General features: G+C 47.1%; 3 protein-coding genes and 1 long non-coding RNA gene across 4 annotated transcripts; 2 read left to right on the top strand and 2 right to left on the bottom strand.

Annotated features, from left to right (window-relative positions):
• Positions 1-169: 169 nt before the first annotated feature.
• LOC4351480 (structure-specific endonuclease subunit slx1) lies at positions 170-2,354 on the top strand. The gene is made up of 3 exons (XM_015763900.3): positions 170-438; positions 1,329-1,435; positions 1,950-2,354. The coding sequence occupies exons 1-3, from the start codon at positions 215-217 to the stop codon at positions 2,111-2,113; spliced, it is 495 nt and encodes a 164-aa protein (XP_015619386.1). The 5' UTR covers positions 170-214; the 3' UTR covers positions 2,114-2,354.
• Positions 2,355-2,580: 226 nt separating this feature from the next.
• LOC136354748 (uncharacterized) lies at positions 2,581-4,399 on the top strand. Its single transcript, XR_010738503.1, has 2 exons — positions 2,581-2,710; positions 2,843-4,399. It is a non-coding gene; the product is annotated as an uncharacterized lncRNA (long non-coding RNA).
• Positions 2,688-8,825, bottom strand: LOC4351479 (protein TRAUCO). Its single transcript, XM_026022227.2, has 3 exons — positions 8,416-8,825; positions 4,840-6,516; positions 2,688-3,097 (listed from the first exon to the last, which is right to left on the bottom strand). The coding sequence occupies exons 2-3, from the start codon at positions 5,807-5,809 to the stop codon at positions 2,823-2,825; spliced, it is 1,245 nt and encodes a 414-aa protein (XP_025878012.1). The 5' UTR covers positions 5,810-6,516; positions 8,416-8,825; the 3' UTR covers positions 2,688-2,822.
• LOC112936086 (ubiquitin-like protein 5) lies at positions 6,287-8,825 on the bottom strand. The gene is made up of 2 exons (XM_015763897.3): positions 8,416-8,825; positions 6,287-6,516 (listed from the first exon to the last, which is right to left on the bottom strand). The coding sequence occupies exon 1, from the start codon at positions 8,649-8,651 to the stop codon at positions 8,430-8,432; it is 222 nt and encodes a 73-aa protein (XP_015619383.1). The 5' UTR covers positions 8,652-8,825; the 3' UTR covers positions 6,287-6,516; positions 8,416-8,429.
• Positions 8,826-18,406: the final 9,581 nt, after the last annotated feature.

Raw genomic sequence — 18,406 nt, 5'->3', positions numbered from 1 at the left:
GTAAATATTAAAAAAATAAATTTAAAAATGAAAAAATCCACGTTTTCCAGGCTTAAAATGGCCGTGTCGAATTAGGCTCACATTTCGGTACGGCCCATTTGTCCATTCGGCCCATGTCCAACACGCCCCACGGCCCTCTAAAACTCACGTGCTAAAAATAGCCCAATTCGAAAATTTCCCCACGGCGTCGTCGCCTCCGCCGGCGAGGTGGGAGATGAATCTCTCCGCTACCTTCCGATCGGCGAAGATCCCTCGCGCTCTTCCTCCCAAATCCGGCGAGCCCGCCGCCGCCGCCTTGGCCTCGGCCTCGTGCGCGCCCGGGAATCCGTCGGCGGAGGCCGCGAAGGGGAAGGCGGCGTTGGGCTGGTGCGTCTACCTCATCGCCTCCTCCCGGATCTCCCGCACCTACGTCGGCGTCACCACCGATTTCCCTCGCCGGTGATTCCCCGAATCCCTTTGATTCACTGTTTCTAGAGCTGTTTCAGAAGATTCTGTGGGTTATGGTGGCTCCGCCAGTTAGTGATTGAAATACTGCCCCCAATTTATCGCTATTGTTTTGTTAACACTATGAGATGTGATATTAGGCCTGAAAGTTACATGATTCGGATGACAATTGGACTGAAATCCTTGCGATTTTCATATATTTAGTACTTTTTTAGGACTTGGGAAAACAAATGAAGCTCAGGTTATTGTTCAGTCCCTTTAGTGAAGATAATTGAACATGGATTGATTCCTTTCAAAAAAAAATGAGCATGGATTAAACCTTAATTTGTTCTACTTTTAGCAATGTATGTTAAACATGCATAATATTTTCTACTGAATAAGCTGTTGCCTGCTCTTGTTTCTACCTATCTTCAATTTATGACGCTGTGATTTACAAGCAGAACTGTGTTACTCGTTGGGCATACCAAAGCTTGTCCTTTTATTCGTGTATAAAATTGTAGTTGCCTTGAAATATTCTACTCGTAGTTGTCTTGCTCAGGCAGGCTTGTATACATGCTTCAATATATGGGGTTTTTTTTTGTGTGTTGATCATCGGTTCTTGTTGGAATACATAGCACTTAACATGGTTAGAACTTAGAAAGTACAAAGATGAGAAGTAAATTTATACTCCCTCCATTTCAGATTGTAAGACTTTCTAGCATTGCCCATATTCATATAGAAGTTAATGAATATAGACACATATATATGCCTAGATTCATTAACATCTATACGAATGTGGACAATGCTAGAAAGTCTTACATTATGAAACAAAGAAAGTACATCTTTAGTCGTACCACGTTGAAATGGTAATCGTGTGTTGATGAAAGTATTTTTATTATTTCTAGCCTGAGACAACATAATGGTGAGTTAAAAGGTGGTGCCAAAGCTTCCTCTGCTGGAAGGCCATGGAATCTCGCATGCCTTATTGAAGGATTTGTCAACAGAAGTGAAGGTTATTGATTGTAACCATCATTTTCCAACAGCTTCAGACTTGGTTGAGATGTTACTAGAATTGCGTATAGCCATATAGTGCTCTAGCTTGTAAGTGCAACTTTTCCTTTCCAGTTTTCACTTGATTTAGGGAGTCATTTCATTTTTTCTGAAATTATTTTGTATCATAGGTTGGTACTTTTCTGACATGTTACCCTAGGAAGCTATGTTTATTTAGCCATACCAAAACAATTTGACAACATGACTGTCTGTACTGGTCACTTCTTTTCTTGTTTTGTTTAGTATTATATAATTAGTGTTTCATCAAGGTTTCTATGTTCATTGACTCTTTGGCATAAAGAAACATTTAGTTATTGTTACCTCTTTTTCTGCACAGAGAAACATTAACATTGTCTATGTGCTTTAGATACTCAGGTGCCATCTGCATCTTTTGCATCGAAATGAAATGAATGTTTCCCTTTTCAAGTTTGCACTACTACGTAAGAATTCCTATTTACTGAATTATTTGTGTGCAGCCTGTGAATTTGAATCAAAATGGAAGAACATCTCCCGGAAAATGGCACGCAAAAGGAGTGAACCTAGCATGACCTCATTGCTGCAGCATCGAGATATGGCATTGAGCAGAGTGAAAAACGATCTGGCCTGTAGCCATCTGAAAATCAAATGGCACTCAAGTTGAAGTTATTTCTCTCATGTTGGTATGTACATGCATTTAAAACTATGCAAAAAGTCACCTGTTACTTTGTAATTTGTGAGTGTGCTTCAGCATAGGCTTTTCAAATTCCATATTTATGTTTGAAAATCACTTGTCTTCAAGCTCAACACTGTTATCTCGCAGAATGATGAAGCTGGTTGTTGTATTTGTTTATTTAAGATTAAGATATGAAACATTGAAAATTAAGGGTCCGGTGCTTTGCAAACATTGTGTTTCTTTACTTGGAGACTGCACCGGTGTCCAAAATGTTATCATTTATGATATTGCTATTTCGATATATTTTTCTTCAAAGGTTCTCCAAACTACCTGGCTACCCCAGAAGCCCAGATTGAGTATCGTCAAGCATAAATGCTGTTATCCTTGTATTGCCACAAATATTTGACGTATCAGATACACACACAGAGCGGACCGCGCGTGTCATAAATATTTGACGTATCAGATTCTGTCAAACATTATTGACGAAATCTTGTGTTAACAGTATTAAAGCCATGCGTTGATGGGAAAGATTGAAGCCATGCGTTGCTACACGAAGGTCAAATGGCCAAACCAGAAGAACCTCAGGTGATAAAATATTTAATAACCAGACAAACTAACCAATCAGCCTGCGCGCTCTTTAACCGGATTACATGATTATGCTCTATTCTACATAACTAAAGCAGAATTTTCACTGCAGTTAAATGTTTTTTTCAGCAGTACCATTTTCAGCAGGCCCGCCATTCGCCAGCTCAAATGGTCTATAAGGCACGTCACTCATTGGTCGAGGAATCAATCGACCTCCAAAATCTTCTGGGAAGAACTCAAAATTGGGACCAAAGTTGAACCTGACTTGACAGTTTGGTTGGTCAGGCAGTGTATACATTGACGCAGCTGGGTAGTACCGCCCTCCAGGAATGTCCACAAAAGCAGTGCCCTGGCATATCCCATTCTTGAAGTAGCATATCTCGCTACCTGCATTTGCAAAATGGATTATTTGATGAAAAACCAGTGAGAGGTTGAACAGATAAAACAATGGATGCTACAAAGTAGGAAGTGTCATATAGTGCAACTTTGCAAAACAATCATTGTTAGGACCCTGACTTTGTATGCGAAAAACAAACAAGTAACCCCTTTTCTGTTTAAACAAAAAAGACCATGTAGGCAAGACAGAGAGATCTAGTGGAAGATATTAATGTGCACCTATTACAGGATACCTGCACTGAATATCTAATATTGAAACTTTTCAATTAGTGCCTTTGTGGCAACTAAAATCTTACTGTAGTGTCTTTCATATTCAAGTAGGCATAATATAATGCAAGATAAGGTGGAATGTTGACTGGATAAGTAAAAACACCCAAGGTAACCTCTTTGATGTAGGAGGGAGACCTTGAGATCAGGATTAGTACAGTATCTTATGTTGTACTTGTGATGTAGACAAATCACAGAACGGAAAAATATAAGTATTTATAGTTCAGTATAAATATTATAGAATGTATCGTCAGATGAAGATATAGATACTCTTGAACAGGACAATGAGGTAAATTTTGTTACATTTCATGGATATTTCTTGTCTTTGATTGAGTGGCAAATTAATAAGTTATGCATATTGTAAGGCTGCTGCAGAAGCAAATCGTTACATTTTCATGTTGTGCTTCCTTTGCTTTTCTGGTTTACATTCTCAAGATAGCATCACTCAAGTAACATAAGCTGCTTCCTTTGCTTTCCTGGTGTACATTTTGACTTATGAACTGTATGTTGCACTCACCATTACCATATTATGGCATTATGCTTCTGCACTAAGCGCCTCCAATAATACAGATGAAGATATGCAATAACTATATTTCTTGGTACAGAACACTATGCTTTGGAAATGATTTCAAGAGAAGTGAGTGAAAACTATCTAGTTTGTGCAATTGAGATATAGTGACTACTGACACACATGTAGGTAACCTTGTGTCCAAACAGGGATCAAGAATTTTCTCAAAGGTTGAATAGGAAACATCAAAACAATCCCCCCAAGCTGACCAATGGGATTGAGATATTTACTACAAACTCGTGAAACTGAGCAATACAGAATGCAAAAGACCGATGAAGCTTATTAGCTGTACTTTTCAGTTTTGTAAGGACAAGTGCACTACTATCACCCTTTAACCATTGGAAGTTGTAATGTTTGTTGTATAACCATGCATCTATAAAAACACTGCCTAAAACCTAAATCACTTATTTTTTTATGCAATTCTGCCATTGGTAATTGGCACACAGTATTGCATATAACGTCATCAGATGTGCACCCTTGTTATTATGTACAGAATGTTATTTGTGAAATAGCTAGTTCATACCCATTTGTTTTGTGAAACATAGCATGTGTTATTTTCCTAGCACGGTGATCTGCAACTAGTCCACTAAAACACATGAAGTAACACCGGTGGCACTCACCAGGAACAGGATCCTAAATCCTGAATCCTAAATCACTTTAAAATGAAAATCTACTACTGGTAATTCCGTAATTGGTACAAATTCTACATTATGCCAAGTATTGCATATAACATCATGAAACCTGCATCCTTGTTATTACACAGAATTTTATCTGTGAAATTGCTAGTTCATACCAAGTTGTTTCATGAAAAATAGCATTTGTTGTTTTCCTGGCTGACAATCTACCACTAGTCTATTGAAAAGTGTAGAGTCAAACACAATGGTAGTATGGTACTGACCAGGAACTGGATCCGGCGTCTTCTGCTCAGCCGCCTTGGGAGCTTCTGCGCGGAAAGGAAGCCCCTTGTAGTGAACCAGGAAGGGCTGCTTGGGCTCATACAGCTCCCCGTCAGGAAGATGAATGTAGAAGCCGAGGACATCGCCATCGCCATAGCCTTGCTCAGCGTAATTGGCCCTCCATGCCTTGTGCACCTTGGTGCCATCCATGTCGCGGTATCCGAATCCAAACACATCGTAGCCAACGGGTGCGTGGATGTCAGCATTGTTGGTAGCCCATCCAAGGCGGGTGTGGCCGGTGCTGCCGAGGTGAAGGACCTTGACCTCGAAGTACCAAGCGCCGGCAGCGACGCCGCGGGTGGCGCGCACCATCCGGTAGCCCTTTGTGCTGCCGGCGGTGAGGCGGTCGTCGGAGACCTCGACCTTGTCGGACTTGAAGACGCGGGAGAGGAGCACGGGCCGATCGGGCGCGTCGTCGTTGCGCTCGGCGGCGAATCGGGGCGCCGGGGTGAGGACGAGCTCATCCTCGCCGCTGGAGGGCTTGGGGAGGCGGCCGTTGGCGCCGCCGCTGCCGCCGGCGAGGGCGTTGGCCGGCTGCTTGGCCTTCTTCTTGCCCTTGCGGGAGTTGGGCCTGGTCCAGACGCTGTTGCTGTTCTTCTTCTTGGACTTCTTGCTCGGCGGCGCCGGGGGCGCGAGGGCCATGTGCTTCATGGCGCCGCCCAACGGGTTGGTCCCGTCGTCGTCGGGTGGCGCGGCGACGCCCGAGGCATCAGCATCGGATGCATCGGCGAGCGCGGCGTCGGAGAAGGGGGTCTCGGGTTCGGCGGAGGCGGAGGCGGGGGTGTCGGGGAGATTTGGGGTATCGGCGGCGGATGGGGTGGCGTCGGACATGGGGGTATCGGCGGACGCGGGGTGGAACGCGGAAGGGGGTGGGGAGGGAGGCGCATCGTCGTCGGCGGCGGCGTCCGCCATGGGGAGGGTTTCTGTGCGATTTGGGGTCGGAATTGGGGATTTGGGTGGTTTTGCTGCTCTCTCTCCCGCGGTTTGGGTTTGGTTTGCGAAATCGCGAGCGGGAGGAGGATGCGGTGCACGGCACCCGGCACCCGGCCTCCCGCGAGTGGAAACGGTAGAGCAGTTTGCCGTTTTCTGCCTGCACACCGCCGAAAATATATCTCTGCGATCACTGGAGCTAGCAAAATCGATCAAAAACTGCTGAAACTTGGGCTGCAAATTGAACTAGAATCGGACTACATCTGGGTTTCCTCCCTGGCTCAACCCGTACTACTGCTGTTCTGGGTGCTCGAAGCAAGGTTTAATCGTTAAGATCCTTTTGCGCTCAGCTGCAGCAGTCGAGTGCAGCTTTCAAGAGTAGCAGACAGTTAATCAGAATCCAAGTTGCAATGCACGCCAGATGGAGTAAGAAGACTAGGACGAGCAGGATACTGAGACTTGATCAAAGTTTCATAACATGTTATTTATGTTATGAGAGTAGCAGAACCTCAAATACAACACATCTGCTGGTTGATCATACTACAACGACATATTCGAAGTTAACAGTCATAGGCACAACGAACTACACAGCTCACTAGAGTTTTATATATGAGCTACGGACGCTGGCCGCTCAAATGGGCATATATAATCAACAGATCGCCATCCATGAGACTAGAATTCAGACCAGCCTGCATTGCAGTTGAACAAATATTAGTTGAGATAAAAAAAACAAATACAAAAGCATATAATCACACGTCTCAGCAAAAAAAAAAAAAACATGCTAACAGTAACATGTGAAATGGTTTGTGGTTTCCCTGGTATCATACTTGCATACCAAAGTTGATTTAGCCTTTCCTACAACAATAGAAGCATAAAAGTGAATAATTCTAGATAGGGGAACAAAACAAACAGTCCATATACTTATACATATCAATATCAGGTAGGAGTGCATCTCCAGTTTATTGTTCAATGTGGCATACTTGAATTCAAGCATTCACCAACTAGCCCATTTGTATAAATTGTTCTGCTCCGCAGTCCATAGAGAACACTTTCGTTGAACAAAATCAGCAACAAGTGTGGTTCGTTTTTTCAGATCTTTCTCCAGTAACTAACACAAGCTATGATGCAGCCAGTGGAAAACCAGATTTGTCAGGCCTCAGGTGTGATCATTATACATGTGATCAAATGCTAACTGCTTCATCCATATAACCATTCAGCTATATCCAGTCAATACTAGCATGCTGCTACAGAAAAGGACAAAGCAATTTCTTAAACGCCTATATGCCAGGTTTTTTTGTGTCCATGCTCAAAGTTCAACAAGTTACTTTGGCATATCGATGCTAACCCATTACATGCCAAAGGAATGGAAACTATAGGTTTAAACATCATCACAGGAATATGAAGGATAATGCGACCATCAACACAAGAATAACACCACTAATCAAACTATTTTATCCACAGTGCGTTTAGCTACAATTTCCAATATCAACAACTAGACAACTCGCAATGCATGAACAACTGAATATGTGATAAAATAATGATGTATGAGTGACTGGCCACAACCGACAACACCAAAAACAGATGAAACTATTTGAAATTATAAGGATACAACATAATAAAATAGGAGGATGCTTGCTTCTATGGTTTTCAGCCTGCACCTCTGTCTTATGCAACATAAAAAAGCTAATGTAAGTACAATAACTGAACAGCAAAACTTGCAAATCAGATTTTTTTTTCCAGTACTGAATGTACCGGCTACCAGGATTTTCCTTTCCTGGACATCATATTTATGGCACATGGTTACATACTTACATGTTCATTCATATTAATCATAACTAGCCAACAAACCAAGACAACCCTATACTAACTCAGGTCCCAAGAGATTCTCAAATTACACCCTAATTAACCTGCCAATCTCGATATTCTAATGCATTCAAACAAGAAACAAATGCTATGCATTGGAAAATGCACTAAATGACTGAATTAGTGAAATCTCTAAATACAGGCTGGGAGGGGGAAGGCACCACACGGTGTTGAGCATATCCTCACAAATTTCTAAAGCCACAAAGCTAAAACCCAACCAACAGTTGACAAAGATAACAAGAGGGGAAATTGGGGACACCAATGAATACAACACAATTTGCCAGGGGTCATTACAAACATGAAACATCATAAAATAATCTAGACCCATTTTGTAGCTAACAGTACCAGCAAATATCCAGTCATCAATGTCTAGTTGATTGACCCACAACTTACATTGGAACCAAAGAATGTAGAATTACAGGAGCGCACAATTAATCCTCCTAATTACGTCGCCAGTAATCAGTCAGCATGCGAGAATTCATCATATCCCTCTATTCGACAAATGATGAGGACACGAATGACTACAACACCAGAAAGAATCATCCTAATCAATTGGCCAAAGCGGAACATTTGATACCCAAATAAAGGCCGCCCAATTCATGATTCCTAGTCAAAATTAAGCGTACCTAGTCCTCAATTCTCAATCCACAACACTATTTGATCAACCAAGAACCTTACCTAGCATCAAAGGAAGGGCCAAACAAGAACTGAAAAATTGAAATTACCAGAGGCACGGTGTCTAGTTGTAGTAGAGCTCGAGGCCCATCCCGTCGTGGATCTCGTAGTCCCTGAGGGTGATGTGGTCCTTGTAGATGTTGTACCACTTCTGGATGCGGATCTTCTCGGGCCTCGTCCCGGTCTGCGCCGCCACCAGCTTCTTGAGGTCGCCGATGGTGTCGTCCTCGTTGCACTTCACCCGCACCTTCTTCCCCAGCCGGTCGTTCAGCACCACCTCGATCATCTTCTCCTCCTCCTCCTCCTCCTCGAACTCTCTCCTGCTCCCTCCTCCCGAAGATCACGCAAACCCTAGCTCAGTCCTGGCCACGGCGAGACTTGGTGTTGGAAGCGGCAAGGGAGAGGAGAATCGTGTGGCCTCGCCTGCTCGCCCCGCTCTCGGTGGAGGAGCAGAAGAATCGAGAAGGAGATGAGGGAGCACCGGAGCAGTAGCAGTGTAGCACGAATTTTTTTCATTTTTAGATTTTTTTTAATATTTACAGAAATAATCTATCGGCCAAAAAAAATACAAAAATAGACCCTGCCGCCCCAGTGGTGGGCGGCAAGCTGACGTGGCAGACGGCGGGTCGACCGTGCCGTCTGCCGCCGTCGGCCAAAATTGCAATTACCCCCAGAGGGCGGCAAGGGGCTAATTGCAATTTTTGCCGCCCATAAAGAGGTTGCGCTCGTACTTTTTGCATTTGGGCCCCTTGCTGCCCCAGTAGAGGGCGGCAAGGGACCCAGATGCAAAAAGTACGGCCAAACGATTTTTCTATTTTATGTTAATAATAAATAAAGAAGTATTTATTGGTAAAACTTGTTAATATTGTTATAAAAATGTATTGAAGTTGGTTGTTTCGCAATTTCATATGTTAAGGAAGGTATTATTTTGTAACTTATTCGACGTATTAGTACTCGGATAATTAATAGGCCTATCGCAGTCTCGGTTGTAGAAACATTATATGGACTTAAACAAGGAGAATTATGTAACATGAAGAAATAGTAGTACAATTTGAACATGATACAACTATTTCCATTGCGGTTACATATATGATATTAGATTTGAACTAGGAGGGAGGTAGTGCAATAGTTGAACACAACGACGATGTAGTAATGGGACAAGGAAGCATGACAGTAGAAATTTCAATATGCCAAGTTGTCCGATAATAGCTAACCCCTACGTGAGTATCCCTCTCCTCTCTCAAAACGCGCTTTAGTAACCCTGTATTGCTCTGGTAGTTCAAGCTACACAACACGGCAAGGTGGAGTTAGAACCCTTCTGGTGTCTATCCATTCTTTGTATTGACATCTCCTTGGTGGTTCCTAGGAGGAAAGAATAGATGTAAAGCGAGCAAAGTTAGTAAATATTGTGAGAAAATAAGGATTCATGTAATCAAAATATTCTTACCATGAAATCGTCGTCAAGAATATTTGGACAAACAAAGAACCTTCGACCCAATGTTGTAGGCTTTATGGAACGAAGAACCTGACAACGATCACCACACCTGCATCTTGGACGGGCTTCCCATGGAGGGAGTGCCGTAGTTAGCACCCGCCAGTCGCTCTGTTGTTCACGACATTGTCGTTCATAAGCCGCTTTTCTCTGTAAGTATTGCTCAGTACTTTCGGATGCGAAATACCAGCGACCTTCTTGTAAACAAGTGGTTAGGTCGAAAACGGGATTTTCTGTATCGACCCACTCGATGTATGCGCAAGCCGTAGTGCGGGTCTGCCGAATAGAGTAGTGTTACGAAGAATAAAGCGATTGCCCATACGGAATGAATAAGCATATGCAGATAATAAAATACCTCACGGTCATAGTTAGGGCACCTAAAAAAGCGCCTTCCTCGAATATCAGGATTCCTCGAAGCCATTAGTTGGCATCGATCACCGCATAGGCAGAGAGGACGCTGGCACCAATGTGGTAGTAGGTATACACAAGAATCGCTACGCCAGTTCGGATCCTCAACACCCCGGCGTCTAGCCATTGACGAAAGCCGGTAGGATTTGTAATGAAGCAAGTGGGGAAGAGAGTACTGAATGTGACTGAGTTCTGAAAGACTGTGAGGCCTCACTCGTTAAGGTGACTTATATAGGCGCAAAAAATCGAGTGATATCCCTGACATGTGAACGTGGCGGGGCATGGTGGGTACGCCTGATCGGCGCCGAAAGTTACATTGGTCGTATGCGGCAAATGGCGGGCAAATACTCGTATCGCACGCGAATAAAAGAGGCTGCATCGGTGCGGCAGAAAGTAGTCGTGCATGCGCCGAAAGGTATCGTGCACATATAATGTCACGCCCAGAAATTCCCGAATAGAATTCCAAGCAGAATGTGCATTAAAACCCCCGTCCAGGACCGGCCGGGGTACACAAACGACAATGTTGACATACAGATCCACGTCTTACAAACATTATAAAAGTCTTACATAAATGCAGCGGAAAAACAAAAGATAACCGGAGCTAATCCTTGACTTGAACTGTAGCGGGAACACCACTCCACAGGCATCCTCGACGGCACGGACGAAGCCTACTCCTCGGAGAACCCGCCATCGGATACACACTCGAGCTCTGGGATTGGGGGAAAATAGAGCAAGGCTGAGTACTATCCACTGTACTCAGCAAGTCATACCGGAAAGGGGGGTATGATGCAGGGATTCAACAAGGGATAGCTAAACAGGTTCATTTGCATAAATACTGGCATTTATAAACAGGAATTGAATGCGAAAACAGTTGTAATAATTAAGCAGTATTAATCATCCACTATCCAACGTTACACCACGTTGCAACAGGCCCAACCATCCACCTATACCATCCAATTTCATTAGACTAAACTAAGGTGAGTCTAATCACGGTGAGTCTGGTTGACCGCCCATAACCGCGGGCACGGCTATTCGAATAGTTTTACTCTGATCAGAGGTGTACAACTGTACCCACAAGACACAGCCCCACGACACGTTTCCGTGCGTCGACATGCCACCACGACATACCGGAAAGAGGCCGTGACAGGACCCTTCGCATAACCCCCTCTAGCCAAGCACACCACACCTCAGGTTTCACCCCCGTTCCCAGCGGGCAACGGGCAGTCCCCTCTCGTGCCTAGATGAATCTGGAAGCGACAGAGGCCGTCGCAGGGCCCGCCCCGCTCCATCACGCCCACCCTTGCCTGGATGCGTCAGCTAGAGAAAAGCTACACTACAAGCCCAGCCGTTGCCCACGCTGGCTTGTGGTAAGTACGATAAGTTCTTCCAGGGTTTCCCGCGAACCGGTCCTTAATTGCCATGGGCGCGACTAGCAAAACCATGCACCCACAGCCCACCATGTGATTCATTTTATTTAACCAACACCAGAGCGGTGGTACTAATCCAACATTATCATATAAACCTATAGTCTAGGTTTTAAATGAGATTTCCCCATTGTGTGCTAGTTGAACTAAGCATGGCTAAGCAATTCCTAGTCCAAAGTCTAATCATGTTATAACCCAAGCTAACAAAGGAGCATGGTATCCAAAAAGCATGGCTGTAACAATAGGTAATCATCCCATAGTATAATTGCAAAACAAATGCGGTATTTGAAAGAAAACATTAGGACATTTGCAATATAGGATCAACATGATCAAGTGACAAGCATGACTTGCCTTGCTCTGCTGCTGGAGGAACCTCGGCGACTATTTCAAAATACACCGGAGCGTCGGAAGAGCCGGAATCTAGCGACATACAAGGCAAACAATGCAAACAGGCTATAAGACTACTGAAACAGAGAACAAAACCATTTTTAATGGATTCTACACATTTTTCTTGATTTACTGAGACTTGAATGGGCTTAAACGGAGCTCGGATGAATTAGTTATGAATTTTAGAAGATTCACTGTGTTTATTACTATAACAAAAATCCTTAAATAATTTATTGCGCAATATTTTCCAGGGCTGACGTCAGCACGGGGGGAGGCGCGGCGCCGACAGGCGGGCCCCACTGGTCAGCGACTCAAGGGGGGGCGGTTCACCGTGGACCGGGACCACACGGGTGGTCCACCGCCGGTCCACGGGACCGATGGCCCAGATCGCCCTCGGGGCCGATCGGACGGGCGGCGATAGAGGCGGCCGCCGGGCTCGGCTCGGCATCAAAGCCAACCGGCCGGCCAGGGCTAGCGGCGACGCACGCGGCCGACGGCGGCGGCGACCGGCGGCACGGGAGGCGGCGGCGGCGACCGAAGGCGACGGCGCGCGACTTGAAGCGGCGGCGCGGCACTAGGAGGGGAGGAAGGGGAAAAGAGGGGAGGGATGCCTCACCAAGGGTGGCCGGCGCGGAGGAAGACGACGGCGAACGGCGACGACGAGCCACGGGAGGACGACGGCAACCGACGGACGGGATTCGGGGTGCCCTAAGGAAGGAGAAGAGAGAGATTAGAGGGAGGGAGATGAACCACGGCGACCGGCATTTATGGCCGAAGGCAGCGGTAGAGGTTGAACTCACCGGAGCGCGAGGGGATGCGAATTCCGGCGATGAATCCGGACGGGGAAGGGGTGGCCGGGGTGGAGCTTAGCCTCGCAAACCCGACGGCAGCGACGGCGCGGTGCGGCGGCGACCCTAGCGGCGGCTAGCGGCGGCCGGAGTAGCGGAAACGGCGGCAACGGGTGGTTGCACGGCGCGGGAGCGATGGGGGGCACGAGGGAGTTCGGCGAGATGGGGAAAAAGCGAGAGGGGGCGACGGGGAAGCTTAAATAGGGGAGGGGAGTCCCGGACGTGGCCGGTAGGGGCGAGATTTTGCCGGCCAACGTGGGGAGTGGGGGAGGAGAGAGAGGCGGGATTCGAAAATCGAATCCCGGCCATCTCGGGCGCGGGCGCGAGCGCTAGAGAGGGGGAAGTGGGTGCGGGAGATGCGGCGCACGCGCGGGCGTGGCCAACGCGGCCCGGAGAAGGTGGAGGCGTGGGCGCGGTGGCGGTTGCGGGCGCGGCGGCGCCAGCTGGAGGAAGGAGACGGGCCCGACAGGTGGGGCCCACCTGTCGGCGTCCCGGGGAGAGAGGGAGGGGCGGCTTGGGCCGGCCCACAAGGAGGAGGGCGCGCGCGCGGCGGGGTGGACTGGGCCGACGGCCCAAGGAGAGGAAAAGGAGGGAAAAGGAAAAAGAAAAGGAGGAAAAGAATTTCCCTGGGATTTAAAATATTGCATGCTCGATTTTAATTGGTTAAAATTATTTCGAGAGCTCTGAAAATTCCACTAAAAATCTTGTTAGTGAATTTCGACATGTAGAACTCAAGAAAAATTCCACATGCCAATTCCGATTATTATTTGCATTGATTTAATAGGGTTAACTCTTGCTTTGCACCGGTATTTTCTTAGGGTCTCTTATTAATTCGATTTTAGGCTAAGGAGGAGAACTCAGGGTGTGACAAACCTACCCCCCTTAAACGGAATCTCGGCCCCGAGATTCGGAGGAGCTGGCGAAGAGGTGCGGATGGGCGGCTTTCAACTCATCTTCCCTTTCCCAGGTTGCTTCCTCTTCTGAATGGTGACTCCACTGAACTCGGCAAAACCTGGTGACCTTGTTTCTGGTTCTTCTTTCGCTGGTATCAAGTATACGAATCAGCTTCTCCACATATGTCAGGTCCTCCTGGATATCAATGTGTTCCGAATCAGCCTGTTCTTCAAGTACTCTTAAGCACTTCTTTAATTGGGACACGTGGAATACATCATGGATGCCGATCATATTGGATGGAAGTTCTAACTGATAAGCAACTTCTCCCCTTCGTTCCAAGATTTTGTAGGGTCCCACGAAACATGGTGCCAACTTGCCTTTGGTTTGAAAACGGTGCACTCCCCGGAGCGGAGTAACCCAAAGATACACATAATCCCCTGCTTCAAAAGTGAGCTCTCTTCGGCGGTTATCCGCGTAGCTCTTCTGTCGAGACTGGGCAATTCTCAACCTTTCCCTGATGGTTCTGACTTTCTCTTCTGCTTCCGTTAATACCTCTGTCCCGAACAATTGACGCTCGCCTGTCTGATCCCAGAAGAGAGGTGTGTGGCACTTCCGGCCGTATAAAGCTTCGAACGGTGCCATCTGTAGACTGGCTTGGTAGCTGTTGTTGTACGAGAATTCCGCATATGGCAAACATCTGTCCCAAGCTCCACCAAAGTCAAGAGCGCAAGCTCTCAACATGTCTTCCAAAATTTGATTGACTCGCTCGGTCTGACCATCTGTCTACGGATGGTAGGCGGTACTGAAATTTAAACGGGTCCCCAATTCTTCTTGCAGTTTCTGCCAAAATTTTGAGGTGAACTGACTACCTCGGTCAGATACTATCTTCTTGGGTACCCCATGCAAACACATGATCCTTGCGAGGTACAATTCTGCCAATCTCTTTCCCGTATAGGTGGTATGTACTGGTATAAAGTGAGCCACCTTGGTGAGTCGATCCACGACTACCCAGATTGAATCGTGACCCGATGATGTCCGGGGCAGTCCTGTTATAAAGTCCATTCCAATTTCCTCCCATTTCTATTCCGGGATTTGAAGAGGTTAGAGTAAGCCTGCTGGCCTTTGATGCTCTGCCTTCACTCGCTGGCAAACATCGCAGAGTGCGACGAATTCGGCTATTTCCCTTCTCATGCTGACCCACCAAAATTTTTCTTTAAGGTCTTGGTACATCTTGGTGCTGCCTGGGTGAATGTAATACTGTGTCTGATGGGCCTCGGTGAGTACCAGATCCTTCAGCTCCTTGTTGTCAGGTACACACAATCTTTCCCCCATCCAGATTGTGCCATGCTCATCCTCAAGGAAATCCCGAGCCTTTCCGACTCTCATGTTCTTTTTCAGCTCTGCTATTTCCGGATCATTTACTTGAGTGGCTCTAACTTGATCGACGAGCGTAGGCCGTGCTTCCAGAGCGGCTACGAACCCGTGTTCAACAATTCCCACGTTGAGATGCTCCAACTCCTGCCGCAATTCCTCACACATGCCCTCGATGCATAGAGCAGTGCAGTAACTTTTCCTGCTTAATGCGTCTGCCACCACATTGGCTTTCCCCGGGTGGTAGTGAATGCTCATATCATAGTCTTTGATTAATTCCAACCATCTTCGTTGTAGGAGATTTAGGTCCGGTTGGGTGAAGATGTATTTCAGACTCTTGTGATCCGTATATACTTCACAACGGTTGCCAATCAAATAGTGCCTCCAGATCTTCAAGGCATGAACCACTGCTGCCAGTTCCAGATCATGGGTTGGATAATTCCCTTCGTGTGGACGCAGCTGTCGTGAGGCATACGCCACCACTCTGCCTTCCTGCATTAGAACACACCCAAGCCCGTGGCGGGATGTGTCGCAATAGACTTGGAAGTCTTTCATCTGGTTGGGCAGAATCAAAACTGGTGCGGATACTAATTTCTTCTTGAGCTCCTCAAAGCTCTTATCGCACTCAGCTGTCCATTTGAACTTCTCATCTTTCTTAAGCAACTGAGTCATGGGTCGGGCGATCCTAGAGAAGTTCTCGATGAAACGGCGGTAATAACCCGCAAGTCCAAGAAAACTTCGAATCTGCGACACGGTCTTCGGTGGGGTCCATTTGGTAACCGACTCCATGTTGGATGGGTCGACGGCCACACCCTGAGCTGTAATAACATGGCCCAGAAATTTGACTTCCGTCAACCAGAAGTCACACTTGCTGAACTTGGCGTATAACTGGTGCTCCTTCAACTTCTCGAGTACCAGACGGAGATGATGCTCATGTTCTTCTTCGGACTTTGAGTAGATAAGTATGTCGTCGATGAATACCACAACAAACTTGTCCAGAAACTCCATGAACACTTTGTTCATTAGATTCATGAAGAATGCGGGTGCGTTGGTAAGTCCAAAAGACATAACCGTGCACTCATACAGCCCGTACCGAGTGGTGAAAGCCGTCTTTGGAATATCCTCTTCCCGGATTCTTAACTGGTGGTAGCCTGATCGCAGGTCTATCTTAGAGAACACCTTAGCTCCCTTCAGTTGATCAAACAAATCATCGATCCGCGGTAAAGGATATTTATTCTTGATTGTGACCTCATTGAGTGCGCGATAATCAACGCACATCCTCTTCGTCTTATCCTTTTTCTCCACAAAAATGACCGGAGCACCCCAAGGTGAAGTACTTGGTCGTATGTACCCTTTCTGCAGCTGCTCATCAACCTGCTTCTTGACCTTTGCTAGTTCGTTGGCCGCCATCCTGTACGGTCTCTTGTAAATTGGTGCGGTTCCCGGTGCCAAATCAATCCGGAATTCAATCTCTCGCTTGGGTGGCATGGTAGTGAGGTCTTCGGGAAACACTTCTGGTTACTCGCAAACTATGGGAATCTCTTCCAATTTCCTCGAACTCTTCTCCTTAGTGACCACTGGGATTTCCGCCTCAATCTGATTCAAGGAGACCCCTTGCTTTGGTGAGACTAATGATTTGTACACTACGGTTTCTCCCTTCTCGTTGGTCAAAGTGACTGTGCGATTCGCACAATCAATGACTCCCTTGAACTTGGTCAGCCAATCCATCCCCAGAATGACATCTAGGTCTTTGGAATCAAGAAGAATGAGGTTGGCTAGGAATGGTGATTTTTGAATTTCTATTGTTATAGAAGGGCTGAATTGTACCGAAGTGGAGCTATTCCCTGGGGTATGAACCCGCATGGGTGTGCTAAGTTCCTCTCTTATTAACCCATGCACCCCGACAAACTTCTTTGAAATGAACGAATGCGTTGCACCAGAATCAAAAAGTACTGTTGCAGGGATTGAGTTAACAGGAAACGTACCCAGTACGACCTCTGGTGCTGCTTGTGCCTCCTCTGCGGACGCATGGTTGACGCGAGCCTGGACAAACCTTGGCCCGGTATGCCTGGGCTTCGGGCATTTGTCAGCGAAGTGGCCAAGCTCGCCACAGTTGAAGCAGGACCCTGGTTTTGTGCCAGTCTCCTTCTTGGCTTGCGCGGACGGGGCTGACTGTGTTGGTGCCATTGGTGGGCGTGGAGCTGCACCGCGGTTGGGCTGACCTCCATGGTGCTGACTGCCACTGGCGCCCTGGTGGAAGTTGCTTGAGTTGAACGGGCGGTGCTGCGGACGATCATGGTGGTAGGTCCACCCTGCTATCCGGGAGTGAAGCGCGGTCGGTGCTGACTACCTTGGTTGGACCGGAGCTGCGCCGCCTTTCTCTTCCCGTCCATTTTGTTGCGCTGATCCTCCTGACGGATTGCCTTGTCAACCAGCCTTTCAAAATCAGCGTAGTCCCCAGATATCAGTTGGTTGGTCAGCTCGTCATCCAGACCTGCCATGAACTTTTCCTGTTTCTCGGCGTCAGTGCGGACATCCTCCAGTGCATATCGCGCGAGACGATTGAACTCGTGAAGATACTCGGTCACTGTCCTGTTGCCCTGATGGAGTGCCCGGAATTCCCTCTTCTTTTGTGCCACGACCCCGTCTGGCACCTGCGCCTTCCTGAAGCTACGACAGAACTCCGCCCAAGTGACTTCAGTGCCTAGCGGGCGGGTGGCCATGTGATTGTCCCACCAAGCTGACGCGGGACCTTGAAGCTGGTGTGTGGCGAAAGCGACCTTCTCCTGATCATTGCACTGCAGGAGATTCAACTTCTTCTCTATGGCATGGAGCCAGTCATTCGCCTCCATGGGGTTGGTGATGCTGGAGAAGGTAGGTGGCCTGACGCGTAGAAACTCTGGCAACTTGGACTGAGGGGGAGGGGGACCAAACTGCTGGTGCTGTTGTTCGGCATGCTGCAGCATCCTCTGATGCATCTGCTGGTGCTGCTGCTGCATTTGCTGCATCATGGCTGCCATCATCTGAGTCTGATGTGCCATAACTTGGGCCAGTGTCGGATTCTCGGGAAGTGGTGGCGGACCATTGCCGGAATCACTGTTGGGGTGCACACCATCAGCGCGTTCTTCGCCGTTGCTGCCCTCGCCAGTCGTGCGGGTGCCAGTTCTGGTGTAGACCATCTGGAGGAAGGGCAGACGGGGAAACGGAGAAAAACAGA

Source organism: Oryza sativa, chromosome 12 (assembly GCF_034140825.1).
Source record: "Oryza sativa Japonica Group chromosome 12, ASM3414082v1".
In the NCBI taxonomy this organism is placed as follows: domain Eukaryota; kingdom Viridiplantae; phylum Streptophyta; class Magnoliopsida; order Poales; family Poaceae; genus Oryza; species Oryza sativa.
The sequence above is the reverse complement of the archived record's forward strand: the minus strand, read 5'-3'. Positions and strand labels throughout refer to the sequence as shown.